This window comes from Sminthopsis crassicaudata, chromosome 3 (assembly GCF_048593235.1).
Source record: "Sminthopsis crassicaudata isolate SCR6 chromosome 3, ASM4859323v1, whole genome shotgun sequence".
NCBI classification, from domain to species: Eukaryota; Metazoa; Chordata; class Mammalia; order Dasyuromorphia; family Dasyuridae; genus Sminthopsis; species Sminthopsis crassicaudata.
The window spans coordinates 302,568,048-302,590,421 of NC_133619.1; the positions used below are offsets into that span (position 1 = coordinate 302,568,048).

Genomic DNA, 22,374 nt, shown 5'->3' on the forward strand with positions numbered 1-22,374 from the left:
CCTGGACATTAGCTAGGTCAAATACTTAGACACATACATCTTAATCTGTTTACATTTAACTTTTTAATCCAGAAATTTCTTAATGCCTTGACTGCCTAAAGTACCTCTATTTATCCCAAAAAGTATCAGAAAATCTGAACAAGCCATCTCTCAACTTCAGAAATTTTCTTAGGTTATCCCTCTTATCTGGCATGTTAAATCCTATCTTGTACAGGAAATCTTTCCAATCCTCCTTCATTTTAATAACTTTCCTCTATTAATAATTTCCTATTTATTCTGTACATAGTTTATTTCTACATAGTTATTTGCTTATTGTCTCTCCCATTAGACTGAATTCCTTGTGATCAGAGACTGTCTTTTGCCATTGTATCTCTCACACATAACCTAGAACCTGGCATATAGTAGACAATTAATGTTTACTGACTGAATATTGATTAACTTGAATGAAAATTAATTTTATCTAATTTAAGAACTGGGCTGTTAATAGATGTCATTAAGTTGAGGTAGAAGAATAACATAATTAAAAAGTTGTTCTGTATAGACTGCTGACAGAAGAGCATCTTTTCATGTACTACTCTTTTCTTTATCAAGGTTAACTTGATTTCCTTTTCCCATAAGGTTAAATTTTCTTGAAGCCTGGAAAAACAGAAAAAGGGTCTGGTCTCTAATTTTTATGATTCCTTTGTGACATGCTTTTTATAAACACACATTAGGTTTGGAGAAACAATTTCCCCTGTCTGGTTCCAGTCCAGCAAGAAAACCCTTTAGGCTGATGAAGCAACCTATTTCCACGTGAACAGTATCTGGTGTCTGAGATTTGCCAAGCCCAAACTACTCCAACAGCTGTCAGAAATCATTCCTGGCAGCAGACGAGGCCAGGGAAAAACAGTCCTGTCTATGTTGTTTCATCTTATCAGTCAAATGTTAGACATTTTCTGCACAAACTTCAAATGAAGCTTGGTTTTGTCTGTTGCTACTTAGTGGCTTTTTTCTTTTTTTTTTTTTTTTTTTAATCTTTTCCTGTGGACATAGGTTCTTCCTGGGGAGGATTTATGAGGTAATGAGACAATGTCTAGTATGGTATGACCCTATGAAAGGCCATGAGCCTTCATTCTCTTATATACAGTAAACTCATTATAAAATCATTTTAAGTTTGTAACCCTCTTTTGAGCCATATCCACAATTTTTTTTAAGTTCAGTAGCACATCCAAGAAGTTTGGAGTTAGGAAGACCTCAGGGACTATTTAGTCCAATCCATACTTCAAAAAGAATCCTCTCAATAACACACTCAAAAACTGAGTCATCTAGTCTCTGCTTGAAAATCACAAGTTAAGAAGAGCCCATTGCCTCCTGAAGAAGCCCATTCCACTTACAAATAGCTCTAGGTTTTCCTGACATCAAGCTTAATTCAACCTCTTTATAACTTCTGCTCATTGCTCTGGTTTTGCCCTCTGGTGACCAAATGGAGCAAGTCAATTAAATTCTGTCTCTGTAAAAGACTCTCATAGACAGTTGTCTAATCTTAAGCTTTTTCCTTATCTCCAATCACATCTCTGCCTCCCTATCAGATATTTAGAAGCGGATACCCTGTAGTCATATTGAGTTCATCATGCCCAAAACTGAACTCCTATTTCTCTCAGACTCTCTCTTCTTCCCAGGCTCCCTATTACTGCTGTCCAGGGTACCATCCTCCCAGGCTCAGCACCTCTGTGCAGTCTTTGACTTCTCAACCCCTATATATAATCAATTGGCAAATCTTGTCCTTTCTACCATTTGGGCATTTCCTGCCTCGCCTCCTGCTTATCATCCTGCATCTCTTCCCTTAGATTGTGAGCTTCCCAAGGGCAGGAGCTGTCCCCTCTGTCATTTGATTGCTCTCCTCTGAGTGCTTCCTAACTAAATCATGTCCTTTCTGAGCTGGGACTCACAGAACTCAACATAGTGCTCCAGTCACGCTCCACAAGAACAGTGAAAAGAGGTATTGTTATCCTCTCCTTACTCCTGGAAGCTTTTCCTCCGCAGCTAAGATTTCATTAGCTATTTTGACTGCTCTCTCATTTGATTGACTGTTATTGGGCCTGTTGTTTCAGTCATGCCCAACTCTTCCCTACACCATTTGGGGTTTTCTTGGCAGAGACACTGGAGTGGTTTGTCATTTCCTTCTTTACCTCATTTTCTGGATGAGGAAACTGAGGCAGAGTTAAGTGACTTGCCCAAGGTCACACAGCCCATAAGAGTCTAAGGCCAGATTTGAACTTAGAAATATAAGTCTTTCTGACTCTAGGTCTGACACTATCCACCGTACCACCTAGCTACCCACATTGAGCTGATAGACTGCTAAATACCCTATTTTTTTTTTCAGATAAATTGCCATCCAGTCTTACTTCATCTCATTTTATTCTTGTGAAATTCTTTTTAAAACCAAGTTTAAGACATTCTGCTTACTCCCTATTAAATTTTATCCTATTTAATTCATCCCTTGTTAGATTCTGATTATTTAGCAGTTCTATGTTATCTAGTAAGATGAAAAGCATGTCATCTCAACTCAAGTCATTGATAACACTGTTCAGCAGCATAAGGCCCAGCACAGATCTCCCCCTGAGCTGACACTGAACACATAATCATTCTTCTTGAGGTCAAGGCAACTGACTCTTCCCCCACCCCCTTGCACATATCACTGTGCAGATAGAGTTGCCAGTTCAGATGAAGAGTGGAAGTAAATGCATCCAAGAGTAAGAGAAAAAGACAAGTGTTTGGTCAACAAGACCAAATTCAGGAAAAACTATGAAAGAAAGGACATCTTAAAATATTATATCTCCGTTGTACCTTGTGTGTCATATGTGAGATTTAGTTGTCAAAATTTGCTTATAATTATATTGCAGGTTTTATGTCTTTTAAAATAGCATTATACATTGAAAATGATTAATATCTGACAAATAGGAATATACATAACATTTTAATACTCTAACAAATTTCGGGGTTAATCATTTTTCTAACTATACTCTTGAGAAATGGGTTGATTTTAATGATCTTCCAAAGATATGGAAGGAATTAGAAAAGCATAATAGGTTTAGAGTTGAAAGCAACTTTAAAGGCCTTCTCATCCAAATTTCCCATGAGATGAGGGAAGTGGAGGCCCAAAGAAGTACAGGAATTTGCTCAAAATCATATGGCTAGTTAAAGGGAAGATTTGAATCCAGGTTTCACTGATTTCAAGGCCAGCATTCTGTTTTCTACTCCACCCAGCCTAAAAGTTGATTAAGCAATTCCTATGGGAAAACAGGAAGAAAGAAGGGAAGGAATTTACTTTCCTTGAAGCATATTATTGCATAGTGACGAGTCAAATCCTGCCTCAAATACTCATTTAGTTGTGACAAGTCATTCAGTGCTTCAAATCCTCAGTTTTCCCACCTATAAAATGGGGTAGTAATATCTTCACTAGCCTATACCCAAAGGATCATTATTGAGGAAAGCACTGTTTTAAGGCTAAAATTTAAGGCTATTATCATTTTAATAAGTTTTTATAACAATATGTTCCTTCTTCCTAGTTGTGTGACCCTGGGCAAGTCACTTAACCCCAATTTTCTCAGCAAAATAATAATAATTTGTTTCTTACATCACCAAAACATCTCATGTATGAATGTATCCCTTTTCCTCTCAGAAAGCTATCCTTTATGACAAATAGTATTTTTGGAGAGAAAAAGAAGCACAATTGATTTATACTTTTAATATCTGAAAACATGTGCAATGTGTAGGATGTCCCACCTCTAGAAAGTGATAGATTGGGGGTATCCCTTCATATCTCTTCATTTGAGTACTATTCAATCTTTTTAATTTTGTTATATTGACTTTTCATTGGTTTCTCTATGGTTATTTTTTCCATTTCTAATATAGTAGTCATTGTGTATATTGTTTTCTTTCTTCTTCCTACTTCACCTTGCATTAGTTCATATAGATCTTTGCATTCTTCTCGGTATTCATGACTTTCAGATCAGAGAAAACTGATAAAAAGATTTCTTCCCATCTTATCCTAAATGCTTTAATGCCAGTGCAGAAGCTTTTAATTTTCAAATGTCATCTTCTTCTATATAAATAGTATTATATTCCTTCAGTTACTTTCATCTTTATTTTAAGATAACTGTTTCCACTGATTCTCTTCTTCTCACTCCTGACCCCATCTTTTCATTTAATGCTCCTTTCCATTTAGAGTTCTGCTTATTAATTACTTTTTCTCTCCTGTTTTTTATCTGGTTATAAAGTTATTATCCCTCTTTTTTTCCTCTCAAATATATTCCCCCTTTTTCTCTTCCCCTTCAGCTAGACCTGTTCATAAATTTTTCAGTTTCTTTTCTGTATCCCTTTCCAAATAGGATTTCTCTCTCCCTCTCTTTATTATCCATTTTCTCTTTCTGTTTACTTTAAACCCTCATTCTCTGGTTTATAACCTCTATGATTAGCTGGGCTCTCTCTTTTTTTCTGAATTCCTCATGCATAAAAGCTTCCAAGGTATCCGTCTTTAGCTCGTCCTTCTAGGCACCTTCTGTTACTGCTTTCTAGCGCTTAATCCATGGATTCCCCTTTTCCATTGTGTCTCACTCCCAACAGTGCCTGTTATTGTGTCAGACTCTCTCCCCATCCTGTCCTTGATAATGCAGTTTACCACAAATCAGTATCTTTTTGACCATTTTTGTTCTACATTTACTTTGAAATTGCTTCCCTCTGTCCATGCTCCCCCATTCCTCCAAGTGCCAGTTGTCTCCCAGAAGTTCCAACTGCTCACCTTTCCAGGACAAGTTCCAGAACTTTTCCATCCTCACCTACCTTCACCAACTACCTCTTTTCACTCATAAAACCATTCAGCAATGGGTTCCCTCCAATCATCAGCCTCCTTCTCCCATTCCTTTTCACTTTTTCTCTCTTCTGATCACCCACTCCCCTATTGCCACAGTTGCTATCCCTTTCACACTAGATTATTACCTACTCTTTTCTCCCAGTTTTTACCCTTTCTTTATGTGTCCTCCCATGTTGTAATGCAATCCCACAAAAAAAGCATTGATACACCTGTAGGTAGAGTATCACCAGGTTCTGTTGATAGTATCCCTTCTGTGCCTCTTCACTCTTAACTTTACCAGAATTCCATCTTTGTGCACATTCAGAAAGAAGTTTCTTACTGGTCTTTTTGTTGTTACTCTATTACTATTTCCTTGCCTGCTGCTCACTCCTTCATTTCTGTTGTTTGAGTTGTTTGAGTGACAGATCTTTTCAGTTCTGATTTTCTTTCTAAAACATTTTAAATTCTTCTTTATTATCACACAGAATAGGTCACTTTGGGTTGCCCTAAGCACTCTCACTCTTCAGAACACATTCCATTCTCTCCTCTGTTTTCTAGTAGATGTGGAACAGTCTTGTGTTATTCAGATGTCCTTTCCTTTGTAATTCTTCTGATGCTTTGCTAAACTTGTTGCTGAATTGAATTGTGAAATTTAACTACTCTGTGTGTCTTGGAATTTTTAGTCTAATCTTTTGTTTGTTTTTCTGTAGGTGATCTGTGAATTCTTTCAATTAAGAATTTCATTTTGGGGGGCAACCAGGTGGCACAGGGGATAGAGCACCAGCCCTAAAGTCAGGAGGACCTAAGTTCAAATATGACCTCAGACACTTAACACTTCCTGGCTGTGTGACCCTGGGCAAGTCACTTAACTCCAATTGCCTCAAAAAAAAAAATTCATTTTTTGTGTTGAGAAATTGTGGGTAGATCTCTTCTATTATTTCCTTCATTATGGTGCTAAATTTTTTTTTCCATTTTGTTCTTCTGAAAGACCTGTTGTCTCTGCACATCCAGGCTTTGAGTTCAGGATATTTTCTTGTATAATAATGAGCATGTTTTCTTTCAACATTATTTTTTGCTACTCCTTGGTTGTTCTTCACTTTTTGTGCATATGTATATTCCCAATCTGTTGTTCTCTTCTGTTTCTTTTATGAGACTTGCAGCTTGTTGAAGATTCCAATTTTTCTGTTCTGCTTATCCTTTTTTCTATGCAGGGCATAAATTCCGCTCTCATAATTCTCATTTCCCTTTTAAGTCACTTGGGAATATTGTATTGTGCTTTCAGTTCTCCTTAAATTACACAAAGTCTTCTGTGTCATCAAATAATTAAGGATTATTTTATTTTGCAATATTTATCCATAGATCCCTGATCTCATTTACTAGATTTCTTTCGTTTAAAAAAAAAAAATATGTATTTTTAAATTTCTTTTACTGGTTCAAATATCCTTCTATTGTTACCATTTTTATTGTTGATTTATCATTCTTATGTTCAAGGTCTCTAAGTTCTGCTTCCTCTCCTTTTATTTTCCTCATCACTTGCTTCCTGACTTCCTCCATTCAGATTTTGGTTTCCTTGGGTACTGAATCTCAAGTGCTTTAAAATCCTCCCACATTGGGCAATTCATGGATTACTACACTAGGTCTTGCCCCAAGTGAATTTTGGGTAGTAAACAATCCCAGCTGGATGCTCACACAGCATCCTGTCCTACTCCCTCAGTTCCTTAGTTCTCTCTCTAGCCACCAACCATTCAGATCCTCTTTTCCCCTGTTGAAGCCCAAGCAAGTCTTCAAAACCTGGAGCCAGGGTCTCCATAGCCCTGAAATAGAAGGGAGGATGGAGTTGTAGGAGTGGACTTTGATTTAAGCCTATATTATATCCTTGGGTCTGCAAGTGTATCCTTGCTTCTGGAGATGGAGGAGGGATGTTGGGTGAGCTCAGGGTCAAAAAAATTTAATTCCTGGGTTTGGGGTTGTTTGTTTGTTTGTTTTTAACTTTTGGATTCTGGGAAGACTGCATCATAAAAACAGCTAGAGTTGCTTTATCTTTGTTCTGTAATTAGTATTTTGGACTGATTTGAAAAGTCATTAGGATCAGCCTAATTCACCATCTTATTACTCACATATTAGTTATTACCATTTTTAGGTAGTATTATTGTTAAAATTCTCTATCTTTTTGTATTTGTAGATTCCTGTTTTCTCCCAGCCAATGATCTGTCTCATAGCCTTTCTTCATATCTAAAACAAAGTAAGTAAACTCCAATAACCTTTTGCTTTACCAAATTGTCATTATTATGTTGAAGAGATAATCTTCTTGTTTAAATAAATAATCTAGATTATTTAAAAGAAACTCTTCTCTATCCTTGTTTTCTGTTTATATACCTTGACCCAATTGTCTCCCTTATCTAGAAAGCATTCCCTTCATGCTTTTCCCTGTTAGTTCTTAAGCTTCCTTTAAAGTTTACCTCAGTTGCCATCCCCAACAGAAAACTGTATTTCCCCTAGTTAGTGTTCTTTCCCTCCTCAAAGCATTGTGTATTTACTTATGAGTATATGTATTATTTCTCCCCAGTAGAATGAAAGCTGCTTGAAGAGAGGGACAAATTTTCCTTTTATCTTCATATTCCAGTATCTAAGACAATGCTTCCACATTTAATAGATGCTTAATAATTAAATTAAATCAATATTAATCAAATAATAAATTTAAATTAATAATAAACCAATGTCAAATTAATATTAAATTGAATATTAGTCATTATTATTATTATTCATCAAATCAGTGTGGTTATTAATTAATAGTAATGATTAAATTGAATTTTCTAATCAAAACACTATATTTTCAAAACAAAATTATCTTTAACAGATTTTATGTGTAAGTAGAAATTCAATAGTGACCTTGTTCATTTCTGAATTGTTTAAATTTAAGTTTTATGTTGTCTTTGTTTTATGGTTGTTTATGAAATGGTAGGCAACAGACTGAGGGAAGAGGGGGCTTGCCTTTTTTAAACTTATTAAACGTACAGGACATATTTACTACATGACATAAATCTCTTTTCTCCGAGCCTTAGATGTATTCTTTTTTCTTATCTGTAAAAGGAAGGGTCAGACCAGGGGAGAGAAGCAAGATAGTATTGTATAAAGAGCATCAGATCGATAGTCTGGAACCCTAAATCCCTATGTGACCTTGGTCTGCTGTATTTGAAATGACTAACTTTTTCTTTGTTGCAGTCTGTCCCAAATGGGCCAAATTTCGAAAGAACCACAAGGAAAAGAAGTCATTGATAATGCTGATAATCTGTAGTTCTGCACTCCGGGCCTTGGAACTCATTAGGTTTGTAGACTACCATAATAGTAAGAATAACAATAGCTAACATTTCTCTAGCACTTATTATGTACCAAACACGGTGTTAAACCCTTTACAATTAAGATCTCATTTGATCCTCAATATAACTATATTATTATCTTTATTTGGCAAAAACTAAGGAAGACAGAGATTATTTGCCCAGGGTCGGTCACACAGTGAGGAAGTGGTTGAGGCTGGATTTTAACTCAAATCTTCCTAACTCCAGACTCAGCACTTTATCTATTATATCACTAATCCCTTTCCCCTCCTACCACCTCAACTCAAAATCCCTATCATCTTCTTAGGCATAATTAGGAAAGGGAAGACTAACTAGTTTTCACCTCTAGTCTTTTTCTCAAATACTATTGGTAATTCATAGCTAATATGGAAGTATTTATAACCTAGATCAAAGTTCTTGCATTCTAAAGGAAAGGTCAGGGGACAGAGGGAGGAAATTTGGAATTCAAAAATTATAAAAAATGAATGTTGCAGATTTTTATGAATAATTGAGAAAAAAAAACACTGTTTAAAAGAAACAAATACTTTAGATAAAAGTGACTTTGACTAAATAAAATCTATAGGTGATAAAATCCTTAGGCCAATATCCCAACTATTTATTAGAGCAGCCAACAATGAAGTAGTATGTAGGTTTAGAATTTTACCTTCTTTCTCATCCTCTGCCCATTTTCCTTTGGAAGACATGCCAATGAACAGTAAAATGGACAAATATTCAGGGGAAAGGAGGTAAATAATAGATAAATTAAATGTCTTCTGCTAAGACTGCTATTAATTTGCAGTTGAATGAACTTGTAATTTATCAGATTAAAAAACTGGGGAGCTCAAAGCTTCTTTTGAAATGGTCAAAGGCACAAAGTTAGTCTGTTAATTGCAACTAATTAGCATTTATTAGAGTACCTATAAATTAATTCCTACTGTGTAGTGAACCCTCTACTGGGTTCTATAGAGAGAAATAAAGGCAAGAAGAAACATAGTCCAGATAGATTGTAAGCTTCTTGAAGGCAAAACCTAGCAATTTCATTTTGGTCTTTTTTAATCTCAACACAAATGATATGCTTAATAAATATTTTTTTAATTGAAGTCCCTGATCTTCTTAGAAAAGTTTCTATCCTGCATACCTGGAGTATAACCACTACCCTCTCCTAAATCCCACCTCTTCCTGTTAAATCCTTTTGATCCTTCATAATCCAGCTCAGATGCCTCCACAATTACCTCACTAATTCCTCGGCCAAAAATGATCTCTCCTTGCTCAGGACTCCTGAGCCTTCTTTATGAACCCTAACATATTTTAGGTAGCCACCAGCTATCACATTTCATGGAGGAGAGGGCCTGGAGAGAGTAAAACTCAACTTTATGACTTCAAATCTGGCTTCAGACACATACTAGCTGTGGGACCTTGGGCAAAGTCACTTAACCATGTTTACCTCTGTTTTCTCACCTGTAAAATGAGATAGAGAAAGAAATGGCAAATCACTCCAGCATTTTTGTCAAGAAAACACCAAAATGGGGTCACAAAGAATCAGACATGGCTGAAATGACTGAACAATAACAAAAATTCATGCATAGTAATGTGTTCTTGTCTTCTCTCCACTACTGGATTATAAGCCCTCTGAGGTCATGGACTATGTCTCATTTATCTTTGTATATCTCTAGAGTGTCGCTGTGCTTTTCAGAGTAGATGCTATTTTGCCATTAGTTGAACAGTGGTTAAATTGATTAAGTATACACATGAAAGACACTTGTGCAAATTTACCAAGTGGAACAGTTTTCAATAAAGGCTTCTTTCACAAGTCTGTAGCCAGCTGTTCATAGGTAGAGAAGGAATTTAGAAATATATATAATTAATCACTGATTTTCAGCTTTTCTCTTTTAAACACACACATGTAACTTAACTCCATATAAACCCTTCTCTCTATATTACGTCTCATCTTCAGCTGGAGTTCTTCCGTAAAAAAATCACTGTACAGCAAAACAATTGTTTGGACATGTATACATATATTGTATTTAATTTATACTTTAACATATTTAGCATATATTGGTAAACCCCTTGGGGGAGGGAAGGAGGGGAAAAATTAGAACAAAAGTTTTGGCAATTGTCAATGTTATAAAATTACCCATGCATATATCTGGTAAATAAAAATTATTAATAAAAAAAAATCACTGTAATCCTAAGAAGTCTCCAAATGTTTTTTACTCTTATACACTGAGCTGTTCCACCTGGTGTCATAAGAATTCATGTTGACTTTTCATTGCTAATAAGGAGGAAAAAATAATATGCTACCACCATTTTTTGCTATTTTGAAACGTTTAGTAGAAAAAAATTCATTCCAGATTTAAAATATGTTGGCAAAGAGGTTGGCTCAGGAAGGGCCTTCCTCTCAAATTGATTTGAGCATTAAATGTGCATAAATACCTTTTGAGGAGAGAATAACATACTCCTGCCATACCAGGTTTACCAGTTTTTAATGTTTTCATGTTCTCCTATAATCGTACATTCTCTTTCAAGGTTAGATTTGACAAATGATCTGAAATAGGGGTTGGCTTGTACAGACTAAGTTCTCTTCATAAGGGCTACTGATGAATAGCCTTCAGTTTTGCCACTCAGAGCTGTGTGCCTGACATTAATGCCCCTTAAAGCATATTCTTCATCAGCTTAGCCAGTTAGAAAGCACCATAAAAAACCAGCCAACATTAAGGATCAGTTCAAATACAACAGAATCCATTATTCTCGGTCATTAGACATGGCTCATATTCTACAGATTCAGATATAGCATATGTTACATCAGATTGTCTGAAATATAACAGTAATGCATAATAAAATCCTTATCTGTCGAAGAAAGGGAGCACATGTGACCCATCCTCAAGCAATTGAAGAGTTATTCTAAGGAAGAGAAATTTTATTTACTCCATGTGTCTCCAGAGGAGACTTTAGGTAAGAGAAAAACTCCAACAACTAGAGTGGACTCTGAATTGGAATGTGCTACCTTGAGAGGTAATGGATTTCCTCTCACTAGCATTTAAATAAATGTTGGAATGCCACTTGTGGATGTGTTATAAAAAGATCTTCTTTGTGTAGGAATTATAGTCAGTAACCTCTTGGGTCTCTTCCAACTCTGATTCTGTCATAGCATAGAATGTGGACACCAATGGCCTCCACTAGTAACAGTCCCTTAATGTATTGTTTTCTCTGCAGAATAGAATTTTTTTCAGTAATTTTTATTTAATAGTTTTTATTTACCAGATATATGAATGGGTAATTTTACAACATTGGCAATTGCCAAACCTTTTGTTCTAATTTTTCCCCTCCTTTCCCCCCCCCCAGATGGCAGGTTAAATATGTTAAAGTATAAATTAAATACAATATATATAAATATATATATATATACATATATATGCATATATATATATATATATATATATATATATATATATATATATATCCAAACAGTTGTTTTGCTGTACAAAAAGAATCGAACTTTGAAATAGTGGACAATTAGCCTGTGAAGGAAATCCCAAAATGCAGGCAGACAAAAACAGAGGGACTAGGAATTCTATGTAGTGGTTCATAGTCATCTCCCAGAGTTCTTTCTCTGAGTGTAGCTGGTTCAGTTCATTACTGCTCAGTTGGAACTGATTTGGTTCATCTCATTGTTGGAGAGGGCCACGTCCATCAGAATTGATCATCATATAGTTTTGTTGTTGAAGTATACAACGATCTCCTGGTCCTGCTCATTTCACTCAGCATCAGTTCATATAAATCTCTCCAGGTCTTTCTGAAATCATCCTATTGGTCATTTCTTACAGAACAATAATATTCCATAACATTCATATACCACAATTTATTCTGCCATTCTCCAATTGATGGGCACCCACTTAGTTTCCAGTTTCTGGCCACTACAAAGAGGGCTGCCACAAACACAGAATACAATATTTGAGAAAAAACTTGAACCTCAAGTCTTTATCTGGACTGTAGACAATTGTGAAATTTCCAGTATGAGCATTTATACTTTTGAAATAAGTAAGCCACAAATCAGGACCCAGTTTATTATTGTGTTTGGCTGCCTTGATTTAAGAAAATGTTAATCCTATGTTTTTTTCTAGGAAAGCCAATTGTTAACCTCTGATTATCTCTCTACTCTCTCACTCTCCTCACCACTGATTATAAGAATTGTTGTCTGATAAATGTGGAAATATCTATAGAAGAATTGTACATATTAAATATATATTAGATTACTTGCTGTCTAGGGGAGAGAGGGAGGGAGGGAGAAAAATATGGAACACAAAGTTTTGCAGAGGTGAATGTTAAAAATTATCTTTCATATATTTTCAAAATAAAAAGTATTACTAAAATAATTAGTTAATTTAAAAAGTAATTGCCTTGCACTCTGTGGTGGCCAGAAACTGGAAACTACGTGGATACCCATCAATTAGAGAATGGCTGAATAAATTGTGGTATATGAATATTATGGAATATTATTGTTCTGTGAGAAATGACCAGCAGAATGATTTCAGAAAGGCCTGGAGAGATTTACATGAACTGATGCTGAGTGAAATGAGCAGGACCAGGAGATCGTTGTATACTTCAACGACAATACTATATGATGGTCAGTTCTGATGGATGTGGCCATTTTCAACAATGAAATGCACCAAATTAGTTCCAATAGAGCAGTGATGAACTGAACCAGCTACACCCAGCAAAAGAACTCTGGGAGATTACTATGAAGCACTACATAGAATTCCCAATACCTCTATTTTTATCCGCCTGCATTTTTTATTTTCTTCACAGGCTAATTGTACACTATTTCAAAGTCCAATTCTTTTTGTACAGCAAAACAACTGTTTAGACATGTATACATATATTGTATTTAATTTATACTTTAACATATTGAACATGTATTAGTCAACTTGCCATCTGGGGAGGGAGGGGTGGGAAGGAGGGGAAAAATTAGAACAAAAGGTTTGGCAATTGTCAATGTTGTAAAATTACCCATGCATATATCTGGTAAATAAAAACTATTAAAATTAAAAAAAAAAAAAAAAAAGGTAATTGCCTTCCACTTCCATTCATTTTTTGTTTGTTTGATTTTCCCATAGATCAATGACAGCATTCAAAGGTGACTGTAAAGTGCTGAAGTTATTTGCAAAACACATAAAGGTGAGGAAAGAGCTATGGTATATTGACAAAAGAAGCTCATGTGGAAAGAATCCTATGATATCAGTGTGGATGGACATATATGGTGCTCTTCAGTTTCTTTCCCCAACCTCTTCTCATTATTTTATCGTTGTTCAGTCAGACTTTTCATGAGCCCATGGACAGTAATATGCCAAGCCCTTCTATGTTCTATTATCTCTGGAATTCTGCCCAAGCTCATTTGTTGTTTCCAAGACACTATCTGTCACATCTTATGCAGTCCCCTTTTCTTTTTGTCTTCAGTCTTTCCCTTCATCAGGGTTTTTATCAGTGAGTTCTGCCTTCTCATTATGTAACCAAAGTATTTCAGCTTCAATATTTGACTTCCTGTAAATAACCTAAATTAATTTTTTTAAGTACTGACTGATTTGATCTCTTTGCTGTCCAAGAGACTCTCAAAAGTTTCATCCAGCACCACAATTCAAAAGCCTCAATTCTGCGTCACTCAGCTTTCCTCATAATCCAACCCTCACGAACATACATTGGTACTGGAAAACAATAGGTTTGACTATGTGGACCTTTGTTGGCAAAGCAAGGTCTCTACTTTTTAGTCTACCATCCAGATTTGCCATCGTTTTCCTTCCAAGGAGCATCTTTTAATTTCATGGCTGCAATCATCATCTGCAGTGCCCAAGAATAGAAAATCTGACACTACTTCTGTTTCTTTTCCTTCTTTTTGCCAGGAAGTGCCAAGATCTTAGTTTTTATTTAATATTATGCTTTCCACTTTCACTCTTATTAATAGGCCTTCTCTTTATAACCTTTCCTTTATTTGGGAAGCCATTGGGTTAGTCAGTCAATAAACATTTATTAACTACTTACCATGTGTCAGGCACTGTACTGAGTGATAGGGTTACAAAGAAAGATTAAAAAAAAAAACAAAAAAAAAAACTAGTCCTACTCTCAATCTAATGGGAGAGCAACATGCAAAAACCATATATAGAAAAACTATAGACAAGTTAAACAGGAAATAATGAGTGGAGGAAAGGCATTAGAATCAAGAAGGAGTAGGAATATCAAGGGAGAGAGCCAATGAAAATTTTCCCTAAATTGGGAGATGGAGTGTCTTGTTAAAGGAACACAAGGAGGCCAGTGTTAATGGATCAGTGAGATGGTGCTGAAACTTCATCCAGGAAGACCTCAATTTGAATCCTTCAAGCAATTTGCCAGTTGTGTTATGCTGGGCAAGTCACTTAACATCTGGGTTTCAGCTTCCTTATGTGCAAAATAGGGATAGTAATTCACAGAGGTTTTATGAGGCTCAAATGATATGATATACATAGAGCACTTCATAAATGCTAGTGATTGTTATTATTTGTTGTTATTAACCATAGGACTGCTTTCATTTACTCTTGCCAGGGCTGCATGCTCACATGCCTGTTTTCATAAGATTGTGTTCCTGGGGTCACCACATGCTATAGTCTAGGTTAATTCTGCCATTGACACTTTTTGCACCCTTTTCTCATCCTTTATCTTTGAGAGAAATTTCTCTAAATTTGCCTATTTTTTGATACCCCTTTTCTTGTCTTCTCTTCGATCTTGGAGCAGATTCAGGAGCAGGTAAAGTTGTTGGAGAAAGGTGTGGTCCATCTGGGAGTGGGAACACCTGGAAGGATCAAGGCACTCATTCAGCAAGGTAGGAACTCCAGGAGCCTGAGTGAAAGTGTCATGGGGCCTCTTAGCTAAATGTGTGAGAAAATGGACTCATTTAACCTTGCTTAATTCTGAAAGTGGAATGTGAATATCTTACTGTCATAGTATCATTAATTTGCTCCTCTTCTGATAGAAGGCTGAAAGATAAAATAAGAGAAATAGTTTTTGGGGCTCTCTGTGGACCAAAAGGATATTGTCCAAAGAGATAAGTCAGCATTTATCGGGCATAATTGTCTAGACATTCAGATACACAAGGAAATTTAAAACAAAATCCCTGCCATCAAGAAATTTATATCATATTCATAAAGATAAGATACTGATGCATAAAAAGTAAGTAAGATCCAGAAAATTATAAATGCCAAATGTTGGCAGGAAGAGTTCAGAAGTGTGAGAGAACAGTTTGGACTGGGGTGATCTGAGGTTTGACAAAAGAGATGTCACAGGTGCTGGCATGAAGCAAAAGTACAGGTTGGGAAGCATGTGATGTGTTGGGGAGTGATGAGTATATGGGTCTGGCAGGAGCAGAGGTCTTGTGTAGAAGGGTGGTGAAAAATAATTTAATAAAAAGCACCTTGAAAGCCATCAGAGGTATCCAGGAGCCATTCAAGATTTTTAAGGCGAGATGGAACTTGATGAAAGCCTCAGAATGCAATTAGGATCTTCTATCTTTATGTGAGATAGAGGCCTGCCCAGAAGTCAGATACTATCTTTTTCTTTCCTGCCTGGAAACCAGTTATTACTGATGTTTTCTGTGAAGATGATGCATAACAACACATTCATCTAATGCTTTAAGGTTTACAGAATGAGGGCAGGGAGGCTTAGAGATAGTGACTTTTCCAGGGCCCCCAGGTGCATAAAGAAGTTAATTGGCTTGCCCAGGTTCTTCATCTAGGTTGAAGGGTAGCTGCACTCAGACCCACTTTGGAAAATATGAGGAGGGATTTTCCCTACTATCCCCTCTGCTTGTACAGACTAGCCACATTGGATAGAAGAGGAGGGAGCTTCAGGCTTCATTTCTAAGTCTAGCAAATGGGGAGCCAGTGTAACATAACGGAAAGAACACAAGAGGCAGCAGACATATGCTGCCATGTACTCACGGTGTCAGGGTACGTGAGTATGCAGGAAGGAAGCCCCTCTGGTGGCTGGGCTGTCAAGCCCTTCTTGGGGCAGCTTGCCCCCCCCCCCGGGGTATACCTTAACCCAGCTCCCCTTGTGCACATCCAAGGACTATACCTTAGTAAAGCAGACAGGCTAAACCACAGTGAGGGTGAGTAAGGAAACGTTTATCCCAAGCGTAGGAAGACCTCCCTGCTCTCCCCAAACCACCCCACCATCACACACACACCCTCCCCCCCCCCCAGGGTCATCAGGTGGCTAAGAATAGTCTGTTCCAACAGCAAGGAAAGCAGCTGCAGCAGGGCTCTGGAGCCCTTAGAACTTGGTCAAGCATTGAAGACACCAAGGTCATCCATAGCATCCCAGGTCATTGACAGCTTTTTCTTTCCTGAACTTAAGGAACAAACGTTTCAGTAACACAGCAGAATAGGAAAAAAAAACAATTACATACAAAATTGTAAATTTATTATATACAACTTGCTATTTCTTTTAAACATACAGCAAAGTTATGGTATTGATGGGTCAAAGGGTATAGGCAGTTTAATAACTCTTTGGATATAGTTCTCAAATATGACCCAGTATTTTTATTAATATTTATGAAAGTGACTTTATTTCCTTCAACTACCTAAATCAATGATATAAAATGACTGAATGAATATATATTTACAAAATAAAGTTATCACGTAACTTTCTTTTTCTGCCTTTTTTCTTTCCTTCCCCACTATCTTTAGGATTAATAAAATTGAATATAAGGAAACTGTTGAATTAATAAATAAAACCAGGAATTGCTTTTATGGAAAAACCAATAAAATAGAAAAATCATTGGTTAACATGATTTTTAAAAAGAAAAGAAATTTTCTAGGATTAAAAATAAAAGGGGTGAATCTACTACTAACAAAGATGAAATCAAAGCAATTATAAGGATTTCTTTTAACCAATTATATGCTGATAAATTTAATAATTTAAATGAAATAGAATATTTATAAAAGTATGAATTGCTGAGATTAGCAAAAGAGGAAACAGAGTACCTAAATTTTATACCTAAATAGACCTTATTTTGGGAAAGTAATTGAACAAATCATAAATGAATTTCCTAAGGAAAAAGCACTATTACTAAACAACAGATTTACAAATGAATTCTAGCAAACCTTTAAAAGCCAATCATTTTTACTTTTTTCTTTCCCTGGACTTCTATGATTCAAGAAGAGAGGGTGAGGTTTGTTCAGCTGTGAATCACTTAAATCCAACTTACTACAGGTTATTACCTGTGATAGCATTGATACTCTTCAAAAAGGAAGGATGAACAACAACGATGGGACAATGGATGAGTCAATCTCGTTGGGCCTTAATTTTCCTGTCAGTAAAATTGGAGGAGAGTGTGAGATTGTTAGACTTAAAAATCATCTCTAAAGATAAGTGCATTTGATGTTGATATTGTCTGAAAAGAAGTAGAGTCAAATTTATAGTCTTATAGTTCTAAGAATGGTAAGAGAAAAATTGAACAAATGAAGCTTTTGTGATCATATATGAATTGAGAAATAGTTTCCATTCATCTTTTATCGTTTAAATTTGATTTAAAAAAAGATAAGTGCATTTTATACCTCTTGTGTGGGGAACCTGAGGTATGGAGTGGTTAACTGATTTTGTAATGTTAAATTTTTTAAAATTCTGAAAAGAGCCCATGATCATGATTTCCCCTTCTGCTCCAACAGCTATATTAGATGCTGAAAGTTCCTCACACAATTTGGTTGCCCATGCTTCCATCTGATTCTCAGGATCTCACTGATGAGTCTCACATACCTCCCCTGAAGGGTCACTAACCTCAAACCACAGGATGCATCTTACCAAATTGTTGCCAGAGATGAAAATTGAGTCTCTGCGGTTTCACATAATGGCGGCTTGGGGTGGATTTCCTGCCAGGACATGAGCTTAACAACAGGATTTTCTCTTCCTTTGTATTTTTCTTCAGAATCAGGGGCAGGATTAGGGGGTGAGGAAATCTGAAGAGTGCTTGGGTTTATTTTCCACTAGGCCAGGAGAGCACTTAATGTCCTAAGATTAGTTGCCCGGGAAGAGGACCACAGCGACTGTAAAAGCGACCCAAAGAGGGGGTGGAAGAAAAAGTCACTTTGATAAGCTCGTGCCATGTGGTCTTAACTAAAGCAAATTTCTCTGACCCTTTCAGATGTCCTTAACTTGAACTCCCTAAAGTATCTGGTTTTTGATTGGAACTGGAGAGATCAGAAGTTGAGGAGACTGATGGACATTCCCGAGGTACCATGTAACCAGCAATTGTTTTTAATCACATTTTCTTTCAATTTGAAATTGAGTTCAAACATGGTAATAAAGTCGGTGACTTTGGGAGCCAGCACATTCTGGCTCTCAAATTGATTTCTGGCATTTGACTCTGAGGTAGCTTATTGTGGAGAAATTAACCCTTTTGACAACAATATATATTTTCCATTTCTTAAACATTCTTGAACATTCTGTGTTATATAAATCCTCATGCTTTAACTTTTAAGAGACAGAATATCCCAAAGGATTTACATATGGCTCATTTAATAAGCCTTCTACCTCTCAACTGCACCTTCTTTTCTATGGGCTTTTTTAATGCTCATAATTTTATTTTGAGGGTTTCTTTTTTCCTTTTAAATCAAAGTAACAACTTACATTGATGCATTGCTTATCTGAGAGGGAAACATTGGCTATAAGCCAAGTGGCATAGTGAATACAGTATGAACAACCTGAGTTCTTTTTCTGCCTAGCATATATTAGCTCTGTGATTTTGAACAAATCACTTAACATCCTCGTTAAGGTTAGGCACTTTCCTATCTGTAAAATGGAGATAATAATAGCACCCACTTCACAAGGTTAAGGCTCACATGGATTAATATGTACAAAGTGCTTTGCAAAATTTAAAGCATTTACACAATACTAGCTATTACGAAGTGTTTTGTAGAAATCCAATATCAAAGTAATATAGGAAGGGAACTGGGGTTAATCTTTCAAACTTCCTGAATATTTTTAATTAGTTGATGGATATTATGGGGAAAGCTTACCCTCTGTAGTATACATTATACTTACATTATCCCATTCCATCCTCAAAATAGTCTCCTGGGAAGGTCAGTCCATGGGTAGGCCATTTACTCCTGTGTTCAGGTCGCCTTTGCTATGAAACAAGACAGTGTGGCTAGTTATTGAGTCCTTTCAGCCATGTACAACTCTTTGTGACCCCATTTGGGGTTTTATTGGCAAAGATACTGGAACTATTGGCCACTGCCTTCTCCAGCTCATTTTGCAGATGAGGAAACAGGCAAACTGGGTGAAGTGATTTGCCCAGGGACACCATAGATAGTAAGTGTCTGAGGTCAGATTTGAACTCCAGGCACAGCCCACTATCCACTGTGCCATTTGGTTGCCCAGAGTGGCTAGTATTATACATGAATTGATTTCTTCAAATTCACACAATTCATGTGAAAAAGCCCAGATTCATATGGCAGTCTTCTGACTCCAAGGCCGGTCTCTCTTCCATTATCATTCTGCCTTTCTTAGCTAAATGAAGATTTTGTTCAGAGCTTCATGGCCATCATTCTGAAGATCCCTGATCATGGTTCCATACTATCAGTGGAGATTCAAAAGTTATAGGAAATCAGAATGAATATGCACTATATCCAGGACATAACAAGGTGCCCAATTACAACCAGAAATTATATAGTTAACACTAAAAGAAGAATTTTCTTACTGCTTAAACCAATTTTCCTAGCATTGCATAAGCCAAATATGATTGAATTATTAGTCTAAAATGATAAGTTTGATTGGGAAAGTTGAATTTGAATGATTAGCTGGTAAGCTACCAATTTATTTTTTATTTTGTTTATTTTTTGACCAGAAGTAAGATTTTATTCAGTTCAGACATTCCTCAGTTTGGCCCCCTCCAAAGCCTTCCTCCACTCCCAACTGGCAACTGTCTGTAATTTATTGTCTTAGTTGCCTGAGGACTAAGACATTAAGGATCTTAACCATGATCACATAGCCAGGACACATCAGAGTCAGTCTGGTCCCCTAGCTCCAAGGTAAATCAATCCTTTTGCTACAATATCACACTGCCACCTTTAGAAATAGGATGTATTTTTATCTTGTGATTAATTATTTGATATTATTTTATTGTTGATTGTTAGTAATATTAATAAAGATAATAATAAAAAAATTGCTATATTGGAATATTATGTCATTTATAACAATGAACCCAAGGCTGTAAAGAGTCCAGAAGGCAGACCTTGGAAATCCATTGAGATGGAATATTTTAAAACAGATATAAACAAGAGACTATTTTATGAAACTGATGCTTTCTGCAGGACCTTTTCATTTAGTTACGTAAACATTTCACCTCCAGATCAGATGTGGGTTTGGACATAATCCCTCTCTGGCCATGTCTCTAATAACAGCTGAGTAAATAGCAAGAGTCAAGAACATTGAATTAATTCAACAAAATATCTCTTCTTCACATTGAGAAGTTTTCCCTTTTTCACCATTGTTAATCATTTGTTTTTCTCTTGTTCAGATAAGAAAAGAAGTTCTTGAACTGTTGGAAATGAGACTAATAAGTCTATGTAGAGCCGATTCTTTGAAGCTGGGACTTTTTTAATTCCCAAATTCTAATGAAGATCCAAATTATGACCTAAGGATAGAATTTGCATCTGTATTTAATGCGACCACACGCTGCCAAATGAGTCATACACAATGGAAGTTTGCCTTTTGGGATGCTTTAGCAAACCTGTATCTTATTGCTTTTTTTTTGCCAGATCTTTATAATAAAGTAGAACAAATTTGTGTCATTTTTACTTGATTCATGGATACCTTTACGTGCTATCTAATATTGGTCTAGAATGTTACTTTTATGGGAACAGTATATAAGACATATATAAGACACTTCATATTCATAAAAGATAACACTACAGCTCTCATAATCAGCCTGTAAAATGCTATATTTGAATCTTGACTTAATTTTTTTTAATCAGCCTTAGCTCTAATAAAGTAATCTTAGGTGTTACCATACAAGGTGACAACTTTCTTATGGCTCAGCAAGTGTTTGGAGCATGACAAAAAAAGAGAACAAGGGGAATAGGATTTATATTGTGTAACAATTTGAGATGCCCCAAATAATAGCTAAAAACCCGTGTATAAAATAGAATTAAAATCCATATAAGCTAATAAGTGTTCAGTGAACATTTATTAGAAGAAACAGTATATCTTTCCTCTGTTGACATAAGTGACTCCATCTTTGAACAAGAATCCTTTTCAGAGTAAATTGAGCAGGCAAGTCTGCTTCCCTGGTTTTAGATTTTATCCCTACCCCAACACATTGCTAAGATTTTGATAATGTGGTCTTCTCATCATCAATGTTCTTCTCACAGTGACAAACAAGGTTTGAAGATGTTACATATATATATAAAACTCTGTCATCTATCTTTTCTCCTTGTTTGGAGCACTGTTACTTTGAACTTAGCAATAAATTGCAATGCAACTCCCTTCATATTTACTTCTTTGTTTTCTTTTATATGTACTGGCTGGAAATTATTTCTAATTAGTCCTCATTGGGCAGAGTGAACTGAACAACCTCTCCCTACCATGGCTTATTGTACTTGAGTAAAACTTTTACCAGACCTGCACCCTAAACCCTAAAGTAGAAGCCCTCTTTAACCATAATACAAATAATGCTGAATGATTTCAAAAAGTTGGAGAGACAATTGACTTAACTCTGGAAGAGAGTTTGGGTTTTCTAAGTACAGAATGTTTCACGGGCCACTGATGAAATGCCCATAAAGAGAAGGATGCTCTTTGCTTATAAGGGAAGAAGGTAAGAGCATTGGGCCTCCCCTCCCCCGACCAAGGCCCAAATCTTATGGGAGTAGTTTGTTGGTATTACATAGTGTCTTTGACTAGCCAAGAGAACATCCAGAAATCATCAAGTAAGAAAATAGTAAAAATCCAGAGCTGCCAGATACCCATGTGCAATCTAAGGAGGCATTTATTTGCCAGACCCAGGAAACAGGGGTGGTGGGTAAGGGCTCCTGCATTCACTGCCAGATTCCCGTGTGGATTCCAACAGTTAAAACACGACAAGGCAATGAAATGTGAGACCAGCCCATGCATCCAGGACATCTGGTCACCCTAAAGAAAACTCTTGGAAAGGCAATTCCAATAGACTTGTAATGGAAAGAGCCATCT

General features: G+C 36.3%; 1 protein-coding gene across 5 annotated transcripts in view; it reads left to right on the forward strand.

Moving 5' to 3' along the window:
• The window catches only part of CMSS1 (cms1 ribosomal small subunit homolog), a 413,202-nt gene extending 391,517 nt beyond the window's left edge, over positions 1-21,685 (forward strand). For all 5 annotated transcript variants that reach the window (XM_074301006.1, XM_074301007.1, XM_074301009.1 and 2 more), the window contains exons 5-10: positions 7,014-7,073; positions 8,054-8,156; positions 13,281-13,341; positions 14,926-15,013; positions 18,332-18,420; positions 20,708-21,685. In XM_074301006.1, the coding sequence (XP_074157107.1) occupies positions 7,014-7,073; positions 8,054-8,156; positions 13,281-13,341; positions 14,926-15,013; positions 18,332-18,420; positions 20,708-20,791 (485 nt within the window). In that variant the 3' untranslated portion in view covers positions 20,792-21,685. The remainder of the gene's footprint in view (positions 1-7,013; positions 7,074-8,053; positions 8,157-13,280; positions 13,342-14,925; positions 15,014-18,331; positions 18,421-20,707) is intronic.
• The last annotated feature ends 689 nt before the right edge of the window (positions 21,686-22,374 follow it).